Consider the following 18864-nt stretch of genomic DNA (forward strand, 5'->3'; position numbering starts at 1 on the left):
AAGGAATATGACATGCAAAAACACAACAATTGTTTGCATGTTATGCAACAGTACACATTTCAATAACAACTAAACATTTAAAATGGCCAGAAAATGCATTTTATTTCATAGTTCTTGGTCCAAAATCCCATCAGGTGTATTTATATGCATTTAAACGACAAATGTCCTTCGTTTCACCTTCAAAATCGGCAACCACTACGATTGCGCAGTGCAAGATTGTTTTATTTTATAATAAAAAAAACAAACAAACAAACGCCTCAGTTTCAGCCCAAAGTGAAGACGGACCAATATATTGTGTACATCGTTTTGTATAAAAAAGTTCTACATTTAATACATTTCCAGAAAATACAAGCAAACCGGACATACAAATCAACTATAAAATTATAAAACCTTTTTTTTCCCTCCTCATATAGTTGTGTACATTTGCACAGAGAATGTGATTTTTACATTTGCTCATCAAACATGGCATTACAAGAGTTCCGCGTGAGTGAAAGTGTGTCTTGTGTGACATGAAGTCCTTTTTTTGTAGTCCTTTTAAGTGCTGAAAGACATGTTTTGCAATATGCAAATGAAATGTTTTCAAGTTGTACAGCTTGCAACCGTCGTGGTTTGGTTTCACTTTCGGATTTGACTGCATATTTGAAGCGTCTGGTTAACTTAAAAGATAAACATCGATGAGAAATATCAAAAATAAAATCTGTGATGAGCATAGGATGCATTTATTAAATAAGTGTCTCTTCTTTCTTTTTTCTTCCCCTAATACGGCTAAATGTAAGAGGCAACTTGGGAATATCTAGGCATTGGCGATCGTACCACCAACAGGAAAACATATACATAGTGTGTACGTAAATAAACCTATATAAAATTCTCCTTAAATGTCTTTATGTGTATATAAAGCCTTTTGAGATTGAGCAGCTTTGAATGATTCTCGTTTCATTTAGTCGTGTTTGTGTAGTGCATTTACAAAGTCACAAAGCAAAATACTGCATTGGTCGTTTATAAAAGACGTTTTGGTTGCGACAGAAAAAACAAAACAAGAAAACGTTAAACGAAAATTGGCACATTTATGTGGGACGCAAAGTGAGATTTATGGAAGGTTGTTTATGCCATAAAAATAAACGTTTTTACAATTCTGACTTTTATTGCGTGCTTATATCTTACAATTTTGAGTATAAAATTATATAGTGAGACATAAACACACAACTGTGCGTAAAAAGGTACAATTGTAAGTTAGTATACCACATCTGAGTTTATATCTCATGATTCCGACTGTTGTTATATTAACAAGTTTAAGTCAAAGTAAAATTTAGTAATTGCAAGAAACAAATTCGCTGTTCTGAGACAAAAACGAACTTGACATTGCGTATTTATATATAACAATTAACAGCGAAAATAATCAATATGACAAATTGATCCCTTGGAATTTTGAGTTTATTATCACTTTTCAGATTGTTCTCATAATTGTGACTTTACATGTTGCATTTATACGTAAAAAAAAAAAAAACGTAATTGCAAGATATAAACTCGAATCAAGAGTTTGTATAACTTCCGATTCTTAGTTTATATCTTGTAGTTCTAAGTAAAAATGCAATTGTGCGATAAAAACTTGCAATTCTGAAAAAAAATGTTCTGTATTTAGCAACTGAGAATTTACTTCATATCTCAGAATTTATAGTCAAAATTCGTAATCGCGAGATACAGATTGCGAGACATTTAAATCTTATCTAAATTCTATTACAATTTTGACTGTTTTCGTAATTGTGAGTTTATATTTCGCCAAAAAAATAAATTTTGTAAGATTTAAATTTTGCGTACAAATTTGCGAACTCAACTTTCATTGCGAGCTTACATACAAAAAATAGTGAGCTTTAAAATCGTTAATCTGAAAAACAAAGGTTCACAATTTTCGTCTACAAGGTCTCAGAATATCACATTTCTGAGTTTACATCTCATAGTTTAGACTGTTATTATTATAATAATGAGTTTGCGCCTTGCAGTTTGGAGTTAAAATTTGAAATGGCAAGAATCTTGTTATAACCTAAATGCACATTTATTTCACAATTAATGATGAAAAAAAATATAACAGAACATTTAAAATTATAAATTTACATCTCACGATTCTGAGTTTATATCACATTTCAAATGTCTTCTAGTAGAATTACTTATCATTTTGAATCTTTAATTATGTTTGTCTTGCATTTCTAAGAAAAAAAATAGCAACTGCAAAACACAAACTTGAATCAAGAATTCGTATCTCACATTGTTTTATGTATCTTTGTGATTTATACCTTTTAATGCTACCGTCTATATCTTGCAGCAAAAAAAAAAAATTCCACTGTAAGATAAAAATAAGCAATTCTGAGAAAAAAAGTCAGGATCGCAAGTATTTGTATTTACCAACTGTGAATTTACATCTCTTCAAGTCTCACAATTCTGAGTGAAAAGTCACAACTGCGAGATACAGATTGCGATATATTTATACCTTATTGCAATTCTTACTGCTCTTGTAATTATGATAATAATTACGCAAATAACAATTTCATAATATAAATTCACAAATGCAAAATACAAATTCAGTGCATTCTGTATTGGAAGATATAAACTTGTAATTGTGAGATACCAATTCGCTTACACTTCCGTCGTTTATCAGAACAGCAAGAAATTGTGAGATAAAAAACTCACAATTGTGCCTTTTTTTGACTTATTTATCAATTACTTATGACAGAAACAGCCTTCCATACGGATGATTCAACCTGACTGGACATAAAAAAGTATTTTTTAAATACATTTTATACAGATCTTCTATAAAAAACAAACAAACAAAAAACAAAAACAATGCAGGTTGTGGAAAAGTAAGGTTATGCTGCCGTTTCTCGAATGGTCGTGTCCAGTCTCTTTGGGAGTAAATCGCGTCTCATGTCGAGGTTGATGACGGGCTTTCGACAGTGTTGTCCGTCATGGTACATCTTTGAGTAGATGGGGTTGGAGTAGTTCATAGCCTGCAAAATACAAAGTTATAGTTTTAAGTTTGGTTTATATTTAGTTAATAATAGTAAAACGATAGCATTAAAGTGCCTGTATTTTGCTTTTTCAGGATGTTACCTTAATCATTTATGTTTTATTTTCACTCAGAACTGTCCCAAAATGAGTTTTTAGATTTCACTTTAAATATCAGAAATTCAGATATGCTAATTAGGTTGTTGGTTTTCAAATAAACTAGGGCTTTCTCTGACCAATCAGAGCAGAGTAGGCTTTCAGAAAGAAGGGGTTTTCAGACACTCTTTTAAAAAATTATGAAAATATTAAAGACTTTATGACACTGGATGAATTAAATCTGATATAGTAAACTTTGAAATAGCATAATAGTTGCACTTTAATGCAGCCGTGAATGATAGGAATCCACCTGTCCTGGAATCAGCTCCTTTGGAACGTTCTGGATTGGTAAAGTGTGTGCTGTCAAAGGGCGAGCGGGGGGCAAGTTGCGCGGATCGCTAGACTTCACACACCAGCCCTGAAAAACAGCACTGATTCAGCTGAATAGTGCACCAAAAAACTGAACATATACACAAACGTACAGACTGCACTAATAAACTAGACTAAATCAATTGAGAAATTGTAGTCACGACCATAATTACTTATAAAGCAAGAGTTCTCTTATAAATCAATGTTCTGTTTGGAATAATTTTCTACTTTTGCAAACTTAATTGATTTAAAATCTCTGCTCAAAAAGACAAAGTCCTCATGGGAGCTCGGCTAAACTAAAGAAACTATGTTTTAGTAAAACAAGCAAAATGAAGAGGTTTTAGAGTTTAGTTGCAACACAATAGAACCCAAGTCTGAGAAATTAAACAAAAAAGATTGCTCTGTGCATTATTAACACCAACATTATTAAATAATTGAACATTATTTAAAATATTATGACCTTGAATCCACAACCCAGTAAACAAGGTTGTAGATTCAAGGTAATAATATTCTAAATAATGGTCATTTTTTTGGACAAACCAATTGTTTCACTTCATAAGAGCTCAATGTGTCATCAAAAGCCACAAATATTAATTTTGTGGTAACACTTTACAAAAAGGTTCATTAGTTAATGCATTTACTAACATAAACTAATCATTAACAACACATGTACAGCATTTATTAATCATAATTGAACATTTACTAATGCATTATTAACATCCAAGTCTGTGCTTGTTAACATTAGTTAATGCACCATGAGTTAACATGAACTAACAATGAACTACTGTATTTTCATTAACTAACATTAACTAGCATGAAGAAATACAGTAGTAAATTTATTGTTCATTATTTGTTCATGTTAGTAAATGCATTAATTAACATTAACTAATAAACCTTATTGTAAAGGGTGACCAATTTTGTTTTGCCCGTAAATGTGACCCTGGACCATAAAACCACACTGTGAAAATAAAATATATGACAAAAAGCTATAAAAACAAATATCTTACTTTAACTCATTTTAATCAGTTAATCAGGTTTAAACTAACATTTTTTAGTTTAACAAAATCTAACTTAATATTTTTAGTCAGTTTGACTGATTTAAGTTGAGATAAGTTGAGTCCCTTTGATTCAACTTTAAAAAATTAGACAGCAATATATTTTATACAGTGCAGTCATTTCCAGGGTCAGTTTCCAGCAATGCATTATATTAATCAAAAATTAATCAAGTTTTATGGAATTTACAAAAGAAAAGGCACAACGTATCGTGATATTCTGATGAAATTTGGCATAAAATAAAAAAATAAAAAGATAATTTTGACTCATACATAATATTTTTGTCTCTTCTCTGGTTGTTGACATCCCAGGTGACGAATATATTTTGCTCATATTTACAAATCTTCAAAGACCACAGTTTGAACTAAAAATCTTTAATGTTCTACTGAACACAAAAGAAACAAACAAACAAATGATGACCAGAGAATGAGCAAATGAACTGCAGATTTTCATTGTGGATCTAGAAAATCGTGGTAACACTTAAGATTAATATTTGTTTTGTACCTTGTGAGGGTCAAGTGTGAAGCTGGGGTGAAGAAAGCTTCCGACGTCTACGTGATTGTCGTGTTCAACTTCATACATGTTATAAGACGGATTCCCGATCTCCACGTTCAAGCCTCCATTGGCCATGGGCTGCCGCTGAACCTGCTTACCTCTGCCAAGGAGTGACATATACATTACTTTTGTGGCAATAACAGAAACATTTAGCACAACAGCGGACAGTCTGAAGCAATATAAAAAAATCATCTGTGTTATCTTTATGATTAGACACTAATACAGATCATGTGTTTAGATAATTACCTTCGACACCTTTTGCAAATGAGGATTCCCACTGTAACAGCGGTGATGATGCATACGAGAAGAACTAGAGGCACTATTATGGCAATACTTCCTGAAAAGATAACAGATAAAAAAAATAAATGAATTTGTATTTTACAGTTTTTGTTCTATCTATCTATCTATCTATCTATCTATCTATCTATCTATCTATCTATCTATCTATCTATCTATCTATCTATCTATCTATCTATCTATCTATCTATCTATCTATCTATCTATCTATCTATCTATCTATCTATCCATCCATCCATCCATCCATCCATCCATCCATCCATCCATCCATCCATCCATCCATCCATCCATCCATCCATCCATCCATCCATCCATCCATCCATCCATCCATCCATCGTATCTGTCTGTTTGTCCGTCTGTTTTACCTATCTATTGTTCTATCTATCATTCTATCTATATTAAATGATTTATAACGAGAAATTAAAATGTAATATAAATTTAAATGGTCTATTATCTGAATTTCTGTTGGAGAAAACTTAAAAAAAAAAAACACATAAACAAAATATTCATTACACTCCTATACATTTTTTGACAGTAATAATATTTAATGACAAATTTGATGCTAAATTGATCAATTTAATGACAAATTCAATATTAATGAAGCTGTTAAAATTATTTGACAGACTATTTACAATTATACTGTGAAATGTGATGACAAATTTAATTTGTTCCACAAAAAAAACTAAAAAAGAAGATATATTCCTGATATAATAATTCTGCCCTCATGGTTGTCATGTTTATGACAGATTTATGACAAGTTTTGTTGAACTGGTAGTCAATGTCAAGTCGTCATGAAAAAGACACTGACAGGTCATGATGTTTTTGTTAATGTCAAGTTTTCATAAGACATCTTAAAGTCATCTTTGCATTTCAATTACATGACTGAGTAAAGAAAACTTAATGACAACTTTTATAAGCATAAAATCTCATTCATATTTATAAAGATATGAAGACAGCTAGGTAAAATGTTTGTCAAAGTTTGTATATTTGTATGCATGATTTTACACAAGTGTATAATAAAATGAACAAAAAATGTAAACTTTTTCTGTAATTATACTTTATTTCTGATGGAGCTTCTTTAAAAAATGCTTTATGATAAAAACAATGAAGAGAAGAAATTATTACAATGACGACAATTAAGATCGACCTTCTTTAAACTGACGGCTATAGTTTGACTGTTACTGTATGAAAATTTGTGAATGTAAATGTGTCAACAACCAACAGCCAAAACTATACAAAGATTAACATTTAACCCTTTTTTAAAACTTTAGAACCTATTTAAAAACAGAATATTTCACCCAAGTATTATGTGGTCTACATATTTTTTTTTTCTTTCCTTAGTCCTATTAGCTTAGCAAAACATGCTAACAACAAACTACATTGGAATCAACTAAGAAAAGTGTTTCTTAATTATTTTGGGAGAAAAAGTGTGTGCGTGTGTGACACTCACTCCCGCTGACATTTTCCAAGCGGTTGGTCTTGGTTGCAGGTCTTTCACACTGCGTTCCTGACCAGTTTCCAGAGCACCTGTGAACAGAGACGCAAAAACAAATACCACAGATTAGTTAAGTCATTGTTTGATTAGATTAGACTTTCAGCAAAAAAAAAAAAAACACACATAAACCAATGTATTAATCTACAAGCTTAACCACAAAAATTAGTTTTCACTTTGGTTTTTTCTCTGTATGATAAATGCATTATTACAGTATCATTTGTTCTATTGGTTTAGCCTTTGACAAGCATGACATCGTGTTTTAATGATAAGCGCTGGGTAAATCACAGGAGGAGGCATAAATGATGCATTGTTTTTACTCTGAGACTCATGCAAGTGCGTGTTTGTGTGTGACGAGGACTCTTAAGATCCGCATGCGTCGACTGAGCGTGAGAGATTATGTGCTTATGAGAAATGGTGACAGGAATGAAAGTGTTGGAAAGCGTGGTTTAATCAAACTTCCTGTGGACACAGATTGTGTTTCCTGCACATGAACACGCTGCTCAGAAACATCCAGAAGAAACACGATGAGGTTTTTTTATTTATAATATCACAACTTCATTTAGAATATGATCATAGTATAAAAATATTATTATAATTTGTTTTATATTAGCTATAATTGACAATTACAAATGCAAAATAACAAAATATAAGAATATATTTAATACACAAAATCTAATAATTAAAATATACATAAAAATACATAATTATATAATCTGATGTTCATTGAATAGCTATAGTAAAATATTCATGAAAAGCTACAAAAGACAAACAAAATGTACACATTTTATTAATATATACAAAAATACACATAAATTAACAAATAAATAAACAAATAAACAAACAAAACAAAAATATTAATAAATTAATTAATTAACTCACAAGCAAGCAAAAACAAACACAAATAAAAAAATAATAAATAAATAAAAAGCAAACAAACAAATAAACAAACAAACAAACAACAAATAAATTAAATAAATACATACATAAAACAGATAAACAAACAAATAAAAACAAACAAACAGATAAATAAATAAATAAATAAAAACAGATACATCAATAAAAAGGATAAATAAATAAAACAGATAAACAAATAAATAAATAAACAAATAAATAAATAAAACAAATAAATAAAAACAATAACTAAATTAATAATAGATAAACAAACAAACACAAAAAACAAACAAACAGATAAATAAAAACATAAATAAATAAAACGGATAAATAAACAAAATGGATAAATAAATAAAACAGATAAACAAATAATTGAATAAATAAACATATAAATAAAAAAATAATAAATAAATAAAAACAATAAGTAAATTAATAAAACAGATAAACAAACAAAAACAAACAAACAGATAAATAAATAAATAAATAAGTAAATAAATAAATAAATAAATAAAACAGATAAATACATAAATAAATAAATACATAAATTGATTAAATAAATAAATAAATATGTAAATAAATAATTAAATAAATAAATAAAACAAACAGATAAATAATAAATAAATACATACATTAAACAAATAAATAAATATTATAAATAAATAAGTAAATACATAAATAAATAAAACAGATAAATAAATAAAACAGATAAAAAATAAATAAAACTGATAAATAAATAAATAAATAAATAAATAAAAAACAAACAAACACATAAATAAATAAAAAACTATAAATAAATGAATAAAACAAATAAATAAATAAATAAATAAATAAATAAATAAATAAATAAATAAATAAATAAATAAATAAATAAATGTCAACCAAAGAAAATATGAAGTGATATTTAGGATGCTGCAAAATGTATTGTAGAGGACCAAAGCACCGTCATCCTTAGCATATGCAGGCTAATAACACTCAGTAATACAGTACATACTGAAGTACTCCAGTCATGGCAAACACACAAAGAGATGAGAGACTCAAACGTCAGCAGCATGACTGCAGAGGGAGATGTGCGTGAATCGTGCTGTCGGAAGCGGTGCGGGACGATACTGTGGTCGTGCTTTTTGGGATGTTCTGACACTGGATGAAGCTGGAGGACCTACTTGCAGCGGGGTTTGTTATAGGCGGTGAGGGAACAAACGCCCTGGTTCTGACAGTAGTGATCGCAAGGGTTTGATCTCTCGTCACACCTCGGGCTTTTAAACTCGGACGGGCAACTGAGGAGAACACGCAACCACACGTGAGGAAAACACAAGAGAAAATACACACACACACTCATTCAAACAGCTATCAGGAACTTCTGTATTTACTGTATTTATGTAATTACTGGGATAAAATAAAATAAAATAAAATAAAATAGCTATCGTCTAGCCCTTACCACTAAATAAACCTTTAGGCTTATAACTGATTTAAAGCACATCCTAAAGTCAAAGCATACATACACACACACACACACACACACACACACACACACACACATCTTCACACAACTAGATCTTCCATCTAATTTCTTACAAACCATAGACTTAAAGCCCTTTCATCCTCTGAGAGCCATGAAAACAATCTTTAAAACACTGCTGGGAGGGAAAAAAATCATTGATGGGGTGATGTGAAATCAAACAGCTCTCTATAACCCGGACGCACTTGCTCTTCATCTTAATACTCTCATTTTCCAGGTAATCTCTGCATGTCTGGCCACCATCATTACCAACCCTTCACCTTCAGAGAGCAAAGAAAAACACTGAATCATCTGCATGCAAATCCATTCATCCCTGAAGGACGCAATAGAGCTTTCAAACACTCAATGGAGTCCAGAGCTGGAAAAAGAAGCGACAATTCCACAGTAAAAAACAACATTAAAGAGTTTACGTCAAGATTTTTTTTTCCAAAAACAGACTTTTGGTTGTGCTTGGCTTGACTTTAAGAGCTGTAAACACATTTATACAAACAGATTAAATGATGGATGTTGTCGTATACCATTCCTTTCAACTATTTTGATGAAAAACCGAGAGATTTGCACGCTTGTTTTCGCATCCCAATATCTTCAAGGAAGCATCGTTTTCTTAGCTTTGCAGATAAAATGGCAAGAATGGAGACGGCGGTTAAAAAAAAAAAAATCTGTGGGGGTTTATTGTGTGTGTGGACGAGGAAAGTAAAAGCTCCATCGGCGAAGGATTCAAGGCGGCCAGACAAAACTCCAATCATTTGAAGCAGAGAGATGGAGGAGCCATACAATGCCTCAATCGCTCTGTCGCGCCGTCCATCTACCGCCTTCTTTCTTCTCATATGGATATTTTTTTTGTTCGCTTATTTCAAAGGACAAGAAATTTCGGTCATTTTATGCAAAAAGGATTCAAATGAGTGCAGCTGCCATTAGCTGGGAAATGGTTTCACATTCTGTGCATTTGACTGCCGCCGCCGCTTTCTCTTACGCACTTAAAAGCAGTTATTATTATTATATTTGCGGTTTCTTTTGGTGACATTAGAATTGACACATTTAACATTCCATTCATAATGTCAAGGTTTCTCGCACTTAAAATGCAGCAATTTAGTACTTCACATCATTTTTGAGTGTTTCAGACTGCCTTGCTACTCTACCTTTAAAACTATATGCAATAGAACTAAGTTGTGACTTGCTAATGGAGTGTCTAGACTGTTTTTAATTGCTAATCGATACTGATTTGCTATTGTACTTTTAAAACTATATGCAAATGTGATCTGTTGTGATTTGCTAATCAAGTGTTTGAGACTGTTTTGGACTGTAGCTTTAAAACTATGTGCAAACTAACTAAGTTTTGATTTGCTAATGGAATGTTCAGGATGTTGTCATTTGGTCGAAACTGATTTGCTACTGTACATTTACAACTATATGCAAATGAGCTCTTTTGTTATTCACTATAATAGAGTGTTTCAGACTGTTTTGCTACTGTACCTTTAAAATTACAGAAAATGCAAATGAGCTGTTTGGTATTTGCAATAATAAAGTCTTTCAGTCTGTTTTGCCAATGTAACATTAGGGTATATGCAAATGAGCACTGTTGTGATTGGCTATTTGAGTGTTTCAGATTATTTTCCCACTGTATCTTTAAAACTATATGCAAAGGAGCACTTTTTTATTTGCTAATCAAGTGTTTCAGACTGTTTTACTACTGTACCTTTAAACATATATGCCAATGAGCACTGTTTTGATTGGCTAACCGAGTGTTTCAGATTATTTTGCTACTGTACCTTTAAAACTATATGCAAATGAGCTATTTGCTAATTGAGTGTTTCAGACTGTTTTATTACTGTACTTTCAAAACTATATTCAAATAAGATTTGTTGTGATTTGCTTATTGAATCTTTCAGACTGTTTAATACTGTACCTTTAAAACTTTATGCAAATGAGCTCTGGTGTGATTTGCTAATCAAGTGTTTCAGACGGTTTTGCAACTGTACTTTTAAAACTATATGCAAATGAGCACCGTTGTGATTGGCTAATCAGGTGTTTTAGATTATTTTGCTACTGTACCTTTAAAACTATACACAAATAAGCTCTGTTTTATTACTCTACTTTCAAAACTGTATGCAAATGAGCTTTGTTGTGATTTGCTAATTGAACCTTTTAGACTGATAGTTACTGTATCTTTAAAACTATATGCAAATGAGCTCTTTTTATTTGCTAATTGAGTGTTTCAGACTGTTTTACAACTGTATCCTAAAAATGATATGCAAATGAGCGCTGATTTTTTTTCATGCTAGTTGAGCGTTTCGGACTGTTTTGCTACCATACTTTTAAAACTATATGCAAAGAGCTATGTTGCCATTGGCTAATCGAGAGTTTACCCCACAATTTTCCCACACAAAACTTATCATATTGCTTAAAGTTGGGTTGTCACGATACTGGAATTAGGTACCAATCGATATTAAAATTTTAAAAACATCTGTTTCCGCTAACATTTGAGTGTTTCAACATCACTGGAGCGTTTCAAATTCACGTTGATCCGCTAATGAATCGCAGCTTTAAAATGCTCCAGTGTCCCTGTATCTGTGGTTACACTCAGTAAACAGCGATGAGTTTGGTGTACTGATGACCATGACGCCCAATCACAGTCCTTTCTGTTGAGCACGTGAACAAGATGGCAAATCAGCGCTGTTTAAGAATGCGCTCAAATGTTAGCGAGAAACAGATGTTTTTAAAATTCCAGTATCGATTGGTACCGAATTCCAGTATCGTGACAACCCGAGCTCCAAGAATCTTACAATCTACAAAATAAACTGTATAAAACACTTTTTATTTTTTAAAAAACATTATTAACTTTAAAGTAAATCTACAATTTTATATAATAATATTTATAATTGAGATTACATAATTAAGTTACATGAACTGTATTTATTTATTTATCACAAAAATACAGTTAGACCAGTTTGGGATGGAATTTAGATAGTTAAATACAAATTTACTGTGCACAGTCGCTTTAAATTTGACATATTTTACTACTGTACTATTACGGCTATATGCAAATGACCTCCAATATGATTGGCTAACATTTGATGAACTCACATAGTTTGTGAGAAAAGTAACATGAATAATTCATTTATATATAATCCTCCTTTTGGGTCTCATCTTGTCAATGAATCAAACGATTCGGTTCACAAATGGATTTAAATCATTGGATTTAATTTATTCACAAATCTGAACCTTAAGCGACTTAATTTCTTCCCTTTCTCAAATAAAACTATAAAATGGCTTTAGACATCTTAGAAGACAAAATTTTAAATAGCTCAAGTTTTACAATACTTTATAACACATCAGCATTTTTGGCAAGCTTCGAACATGTTCATTGTAATTTATTTGAAAATAAAAGGTTCTGTTCTGTTCTTCAAAAACATTGTGAATGTGCATCGCGGAGAAGAATGAATTTAAGACACATGTGGCATGAATTATTATTATTTTTTTTAAGTGTACTGTCCCTTTAAAAGATTTCCTTATATGGCATAAATTGACTTTTTTTCTTCGTTTTTACAGTCTTCTCTTTCCCGCTCTAATTTACAAATATGGAGGTCGATTTAAGTGTCAGATTATGGACCCCTGCTGTGATAATTCAGTCTTTTGCTATAATACTCTTCTCTCCTGTTCACCTTTACAAAACATTCATCCTCTCCAGTCAGGAAAAAAAAAATCCTATTAAAGTGGCTGCCGGAGGGAGCAATTTAAAATGAATGAATCTAAATAACGACGGGCAATTTGTTGCTATAGAAAGCTATTAAGACGTGACTCACTGACAGAACGGCAGGCCAGTTTCAGAGTCGAGGTGGCAGGTTCCTGCGTTATAACAGTATCCGTCACACAGCTGACAGCTGGCTGCAATCCTGCCATTGGTACAGCTGCAAACATACACAACAACACTGGGGAACACACTCAGGAGAACGTTTTTTTTTTAAATTATTATTATTATTATACTAAACAATAAAAATATATACTGCTAAATAAATAAATAAATTGCTTAATAAATAAATAATCTGCTTAATAAATATATTACTAAATATATAAATAAACTGCTAAATAAATAAACTGCTAAAAAAATAAACTACTAAATAAACTCCTAAATAAATACATTGCTAAATAAATAAATTGCTAAATAAATAAATTGCTAAATAAATAAATAAATAAATAAATTTCTAAATGAATAAACTGCTAATAAATAAATTCTTAAACAAACAAACAAATGAAAAATAAATAAATTAATAAATAAAATACATATAATAGAACATATTTATAAATATGCTGGGGTTCCAAAACAGAAGTATGACAAACATTACATAATAAAAAAACATATGTAGAATAATACAAAACAATATGGAAATGATAACAGAAATAATACAATAACTATAAATACTATTATATATTATAAATAAAATAAATATATAATATTATATATATTTTTTGTACATTTTAAGTCAAATGCTACTTTCATATTTATGTACTTATGTTTATTATGAATTAATTAATTAATAATTTCACAATAATACAATAAATAATAATTACACAATAATAGGTGTGTACGGTATTCACAAAATATTTGTACAGTAAAACACAATTAACAATTTTAATAATATGTTTAAAATAATTTACTAACTTTTGTGATATTGTGATTGAGATTTGTAGTATAATATAATATAATATAATATAATATAATATAATATAATATAATATAATATAATATAATATAATATAATATATTATAATATAATGTACACTTACTTTAATACCATTAATAAATACACAGAATAATAAATAAACAAATAAATACACATAATAAATAAACAAAAACAAAATAAATAAATAAATAAATAAATAACTATATAAATAAATAAATAAATAATAAATAAAAACACAAAACAAAATAAGAAAATAAATACACAAAATAAATCAATATATAAACAAATACATACACAAAATAAGGAATTAAATGCACAAAATAAATAAATAAATAAATACAAAAATAATTAAATAAATAAAAACACAATTGATTAATTAAATTATATAATAAAATGATATTATGTTTTGCATACTTCCAAAACAGAAGTTTACAAAACATTACATACCGCGGATCATCCTTAAACTCCAAAAACAATTACTATTCATAACACTTCCTCCATCTACTACTAACATTACAGTATATCAACAAATAAGCATATAATTATCTGAACTGTAACAGTACTGACTTGCAGGCGACATCTCCTGTCTCTTCATCTACGATACATGGAGCTCCTCTGCAGCGAACACATCGGTCCGTCTCACATTTGGAGCCCTCGTATCGTGTGGGACAAACACACTCCACGTGTCCTGAGCTGGACAGTGTGCAGCCTTTAGAGTGTGCGCAATAATGATGGCAAATATCTGACACCACAAACAAAGACAGACAATTATTAGGACCATTATTATGCTCATCAAAATTTTTCATCCTATTTTAACAACATATTCGAACAACTTAAGGGACATTCTACTATAAACATACATTGTCTGTCTCTGAAATTAAAACATAAATACAGTGAATAAAAAGTATTTCATCCCAAAAATTTCTAAAATGGACTGATTGTTGATTTTCTTTGAGTTGTTCTGTAGAGGAATACAATTTATCATTCATTTGGTTCTCTGATTTTTTTTTTCTTTATTAAAAACACTTTACAAATGTACAAACCCTGTCATTGTCTTCATCCTCAGCCCAATTAAACTTACAGCTTTAATAGTTTTGTCATGGTAAAAACTGCTATTTAGAAGTACAAACTTCAGATATAGCAAAGTTTAAGTTGTTATCATTCACATCAATTGATTAAAAACTAAATTATAAAACACATTCCACAAATAAACACTATTTACAAGTGTCCCCATGTTTCTGTCAGTCATATTTGCATTAAATGTAATTAAATGTGTTTGTTTTGATTTATTATTAATGATTTTTTTGAGGAGGACAAGCTTAAAGGTCATGCCCTGTCACATTTTTATGAGTGAAAATGTACATTTCTGGTTGAATGTCTCTTAATTACTTCAGTTTCTCATACAAAACTGTCAAATGGCCTAGAAGCAAATTATTATTGTTGCATTTTCAGTGCAAATCAGTCTTTTCTTACTGCGCCTTTAGAATTATATCCAAATAAGCTCTGTTGTGGTTTGCTGTCACAATCACCAGCGATGTAATCCTTACAGAGCGCTGGTAAAAACACAGATTGCTAAAGAACTACAAATCCACTGTTACATGGACTACAGATCCAGTCATGCACCACACACACCTGTTCTGGATCACGATTTATTACATTCACACAGCTGGGAGCTGCTCAAAGACTGATTACAAGGACTATAAAGATAACACACACACACACACACGCACGCACGCACGCACGCACGCACGCACACACTGTTGTTGAGTCTTGTTTTACTGTTTTGTGACATTACAACACATTTTCCTTGCCTTGCTTTGCCGTGTTTTTGACCCTCGCCTTGTTTGTTTATGTTGTCTGCTGCCTGCCTGTTCTGACATATCGTCTGTGTTTTTGACTACGACTCTGGATTTGCCACTGTGTTAACCACTACTTGCTTGACTATTCTTAATAAACCTGCATTTGAATCCGCACTCCCTTGTCAGCTTCCCATTCACATTACATTTGCTAATCGAGTGTTTTAGACTGTTTCGCTATACCTTTATAAGTATATGCAAATAAGCTCTTTTGCAACTTGCTAATCTAATAGGAGATTGTTTGGTGTGATTGTGAGAATAGTAGGATGGCAAGTTATTATTGCGCATTCACATTTTATTGCAGTTCTTTACTTCCTGTTTAATTGGATGTAATTTAATGGAAAATAGAAACATATTTTAATAACATTTTAATGTTTGAGACACTGTCTCTTTAAGAGGTTTCTTAATATGGCATGAAAGACCATTTTTCCTTCATTTCTACAGTCTTCACTTTTCCACTGGTGTCTCTCTCTCTAATATACAAATACGGAGGTTGATACGGAGGTGTCTTTTTATAGACCCCTGCTGTGATAATTCAGTCTCTTTCAGGCGTTTTGTAATGCATTCTGTGTCATCTGAGAGGAACAACAGAGACATTTCCGCAGAAGCCTACAGTGCTCCCTAGGTAGGTAGTGCACTAGAACAGCCACAGGGTTAATTTTACTCACAGCTGTTTTCCTAACAGATTTTCTAGAAAGGTTTACTTACAACCCTCAAACAAATTGTTTAGATAAAACCAATAAGTGCTAGCAGGTCAAATTAAACTACAGTATATGTGGACTTTATTTTCGCTCTGTCATTTTACATCACCTTTGTTTTTATCCTTTCTTCACCTACTGAATTAAAGATAATCCATTTTAGTCACAATGGATAAAATAAGGTGATTTGTAGATGCCAAACTGCCATTAGAAGCAGTATAAGATGAGTGATGGAGAGTCTTATGACATGAGTGATTGTCTATCAGCATCGTAAATGACTGAAAGAAGGGTGTAATTTATAGGGTGATTTGATACCCCAGATTAATGCTTGATCTCTCACGAAGAAAGTTAAAAACTATATTTGTGTGTATTTATGGGTTTACGTGGATTACAGGGACACAAAGTTGTATAATGATATCAGTGTAACTTAGTTTTATTAACTTTAAATAACTCTATTAACTTATGCTTATTAACTTATGCTTATTTAACTAACTCTATTAACTCTATTTAATTACCTTTAATTAAATCTATTAACTTATGCTCTATTAAGCTTATTAGGGTTAAGGTTTAGGGCATGTCCAAGGTGTGTCCCTGCAGTTCAGAATGCTTAAAAATTATACTTAAGGTGATCTTTTGCAATTCAAAATCTGTCAGTGGTTCCAAAAGAGGATTGGGTTTAGGTGTAGGGTTGGGAACGGGCCATATAATAAGCAGCTTTTACAGTAAAAAATACATTATGCCTATGGAGTCCCCATAAATCATGTGCAAGTATGTGCGTGTGTACAGGTTTCTGTGATTTACAGAGACAAAGTTGTATGATGACATGAGTATGACTTAGTTGTAGCTGGTTAGGGTATGTCCTAAGTGTGTCCCTGTAATTCAAAATGCTTAATACATTACGCCTATGGAGTCCCTGTAAACCATGTACACGTATGTGTGTGTTTACAGGATTATGTGGTTTACAGAGACACAATGCTGTATAATGACTTGGCAATGAATGACTTAGTTGTACTTTTTTAAGCTTGTTGGGGTATGTCCTATGTGTGTTCCTGTAATTCAAAATGCTTATAAATTACATTACACCTATGGAGTCCCTGTAAACTATGTACAAGTATGAGTGTGTGTGTGTGTGTGTGTGTACAGGTTTATGTGGTTTACAGGGACATAAAGTTGCATAATGACATGGATATGACTTAGTTTTATTCTTTTAAGCTGGTTAGGGTATATTGTATGTGTGTCCCTGTAATTCAAAATGCTTATAAAATACCTTGTGCCTATGGAGTCCTTGTAAACCATGTACAAGTATTTGTCTAAGTGTGTGTGTGTTCAGGCTTATGTGGTTTACAGGGACACAAAGTTGTACAATGACACGGGTATGACTTAGCTGTACTCTTTTAAGATGGTTAGGGTACATCCTATGTGTGTCCCTATAATTCAAAATGATTATAAAATACATTACACCTATTGAGTCCTTGTAAATCATATACAAGTTTTTGTGTTTGGAAGGGTTTTCCTTAAATAGTGGAACATAGTTTGCATTGATTTGTATCTTAGATTAAACAAATATCAATAATAAAAATATGTAATATGTTTTGGACCCTTATAACGGTTCGTACCATTGTGAATGCATGATCATGACAGCAGTCTAGATTTTGTTTATACAAGTGTACTATTTATATGTGTTTTTTTGCTTTAAAATGGCATTTTAGAACACATTATACCCTCCATCTCAGTCACACTGAGTCAGGGTTTTAGTGATTGTGCAAGTTGGAATATAACTTCCGATATTTTTAGGGGCCATTGGGATGTTTTTGTTGAGAAAACCTGGCAATCCTGCTGCTAGGATTTTTGAATGCTGGCAAAGAGTTAATTGGTTTATTAGTGTTATATTTTGCTACTGACGTTGTTGACAGCGCTCTCCGGTGTACTCAGCTGGACACTGACACACAGGCTGATTTCCCAGAGTCACGTCACAGGAGCCTCCATTCAGACAGAAACCATCACACAACCTTTGCTCACACAGAGAACCACTGAAGCCCAGAGCACAGCGACACGTGGCCTTCCCTACAACACACAAAAAGAGAAAGAGAGAGAGAGAGAGAGAGAGACAGTAAACACACACGCTCTGTCGGTTTTGTATATCTGCAGAACTACCTAAACAAACTGAACATTTCAATAAGACTACAAGAGAAGGTCAGAAATGTTTGCAGGCTGCTTTCGCTTTCACTTTTTAATTAAGTAAATATTAGTGCTGTCAAATGATTAACTGCATCCAAAATAATGCTCGTTTGTTTGTATTTGCAATGTGTGTTATGATGTGTGTACTCACTGTGTAAAAATATTGTGTAATGACAAATTT

At 31.4% G+C, this 18864-nt stretch overlaps 2 protein-coding genes across 4 annotated transcripts in view; one reads left to right on the forward strand and one right to left on the reverse strand.

Annotated features, from left to right (window-relative positions):
* Positions 1–18864, forward strand: part of LOC147831535 (uncharacterized) — a 600059-nt gene that overhangs the window by 6838 nt on the left and 574357 nt on the right. The gene's annotated exons all lie outside the window — the stretch shown is intronic.
* lrp1ba (low density lipoprotein receptor-related protein 1Ba) overlaps positions 77–18864 on the reverse strand; it is a 458912-nt gene continuing 440124 nt past the window's right edge. For 2 of the 3 annotated variants that reach the window (XM_087304094.1, XM_087304095.1), the window contains 8 exons: positions 18408–18569; positions 14519–14693; positions 13073–13177; positions 6818–6894; positions 5317–5407; positions 5020–5170; positions 3404–3511; positions 77–2999 (listed from right to left, as the gene is read on the reverse strand). In XM_087304094.1, the coding sequence (XP_087160220.1) occupies positions 2859–2999; positions 3404–3511; positions 5020–5170; positions 5317–5407; positions 6818–6894; positions 13073–13177; positions 14519–14693; positions 18408–18569 (1010 nt within the window). In that variant the 3' untranslated portion in view covers positions 77–2858. Of the gene's footprint in view, positions 3000–3403; positions 3512–5019; positions 5171–5316; positions 5408–6817; positions 6895–8913; positions 9028–13072; positions 13178–14518; positions 14694–18407; positions 18570–18864 lie in introns of all 3 variants that reach the window. The other variant, XM_087304093.1, reaches the window with a different exon arrangement.

The sequence above is a fragment of the Danio rerio genome, chromosome 22 (assembly GCF_052040795.2).
Source record: "Danio rerio strain M-AB ecotype USA chromosome 22, GRCz13ab, whole genome shotgun sequence".
NCBI classification, from domain to species: domain Eukaryota; kingdom Metazoa; phylum Chordata; class Actinopteri; order Cypriniformes; family Danionidae; genus Danio; species Danio rerio.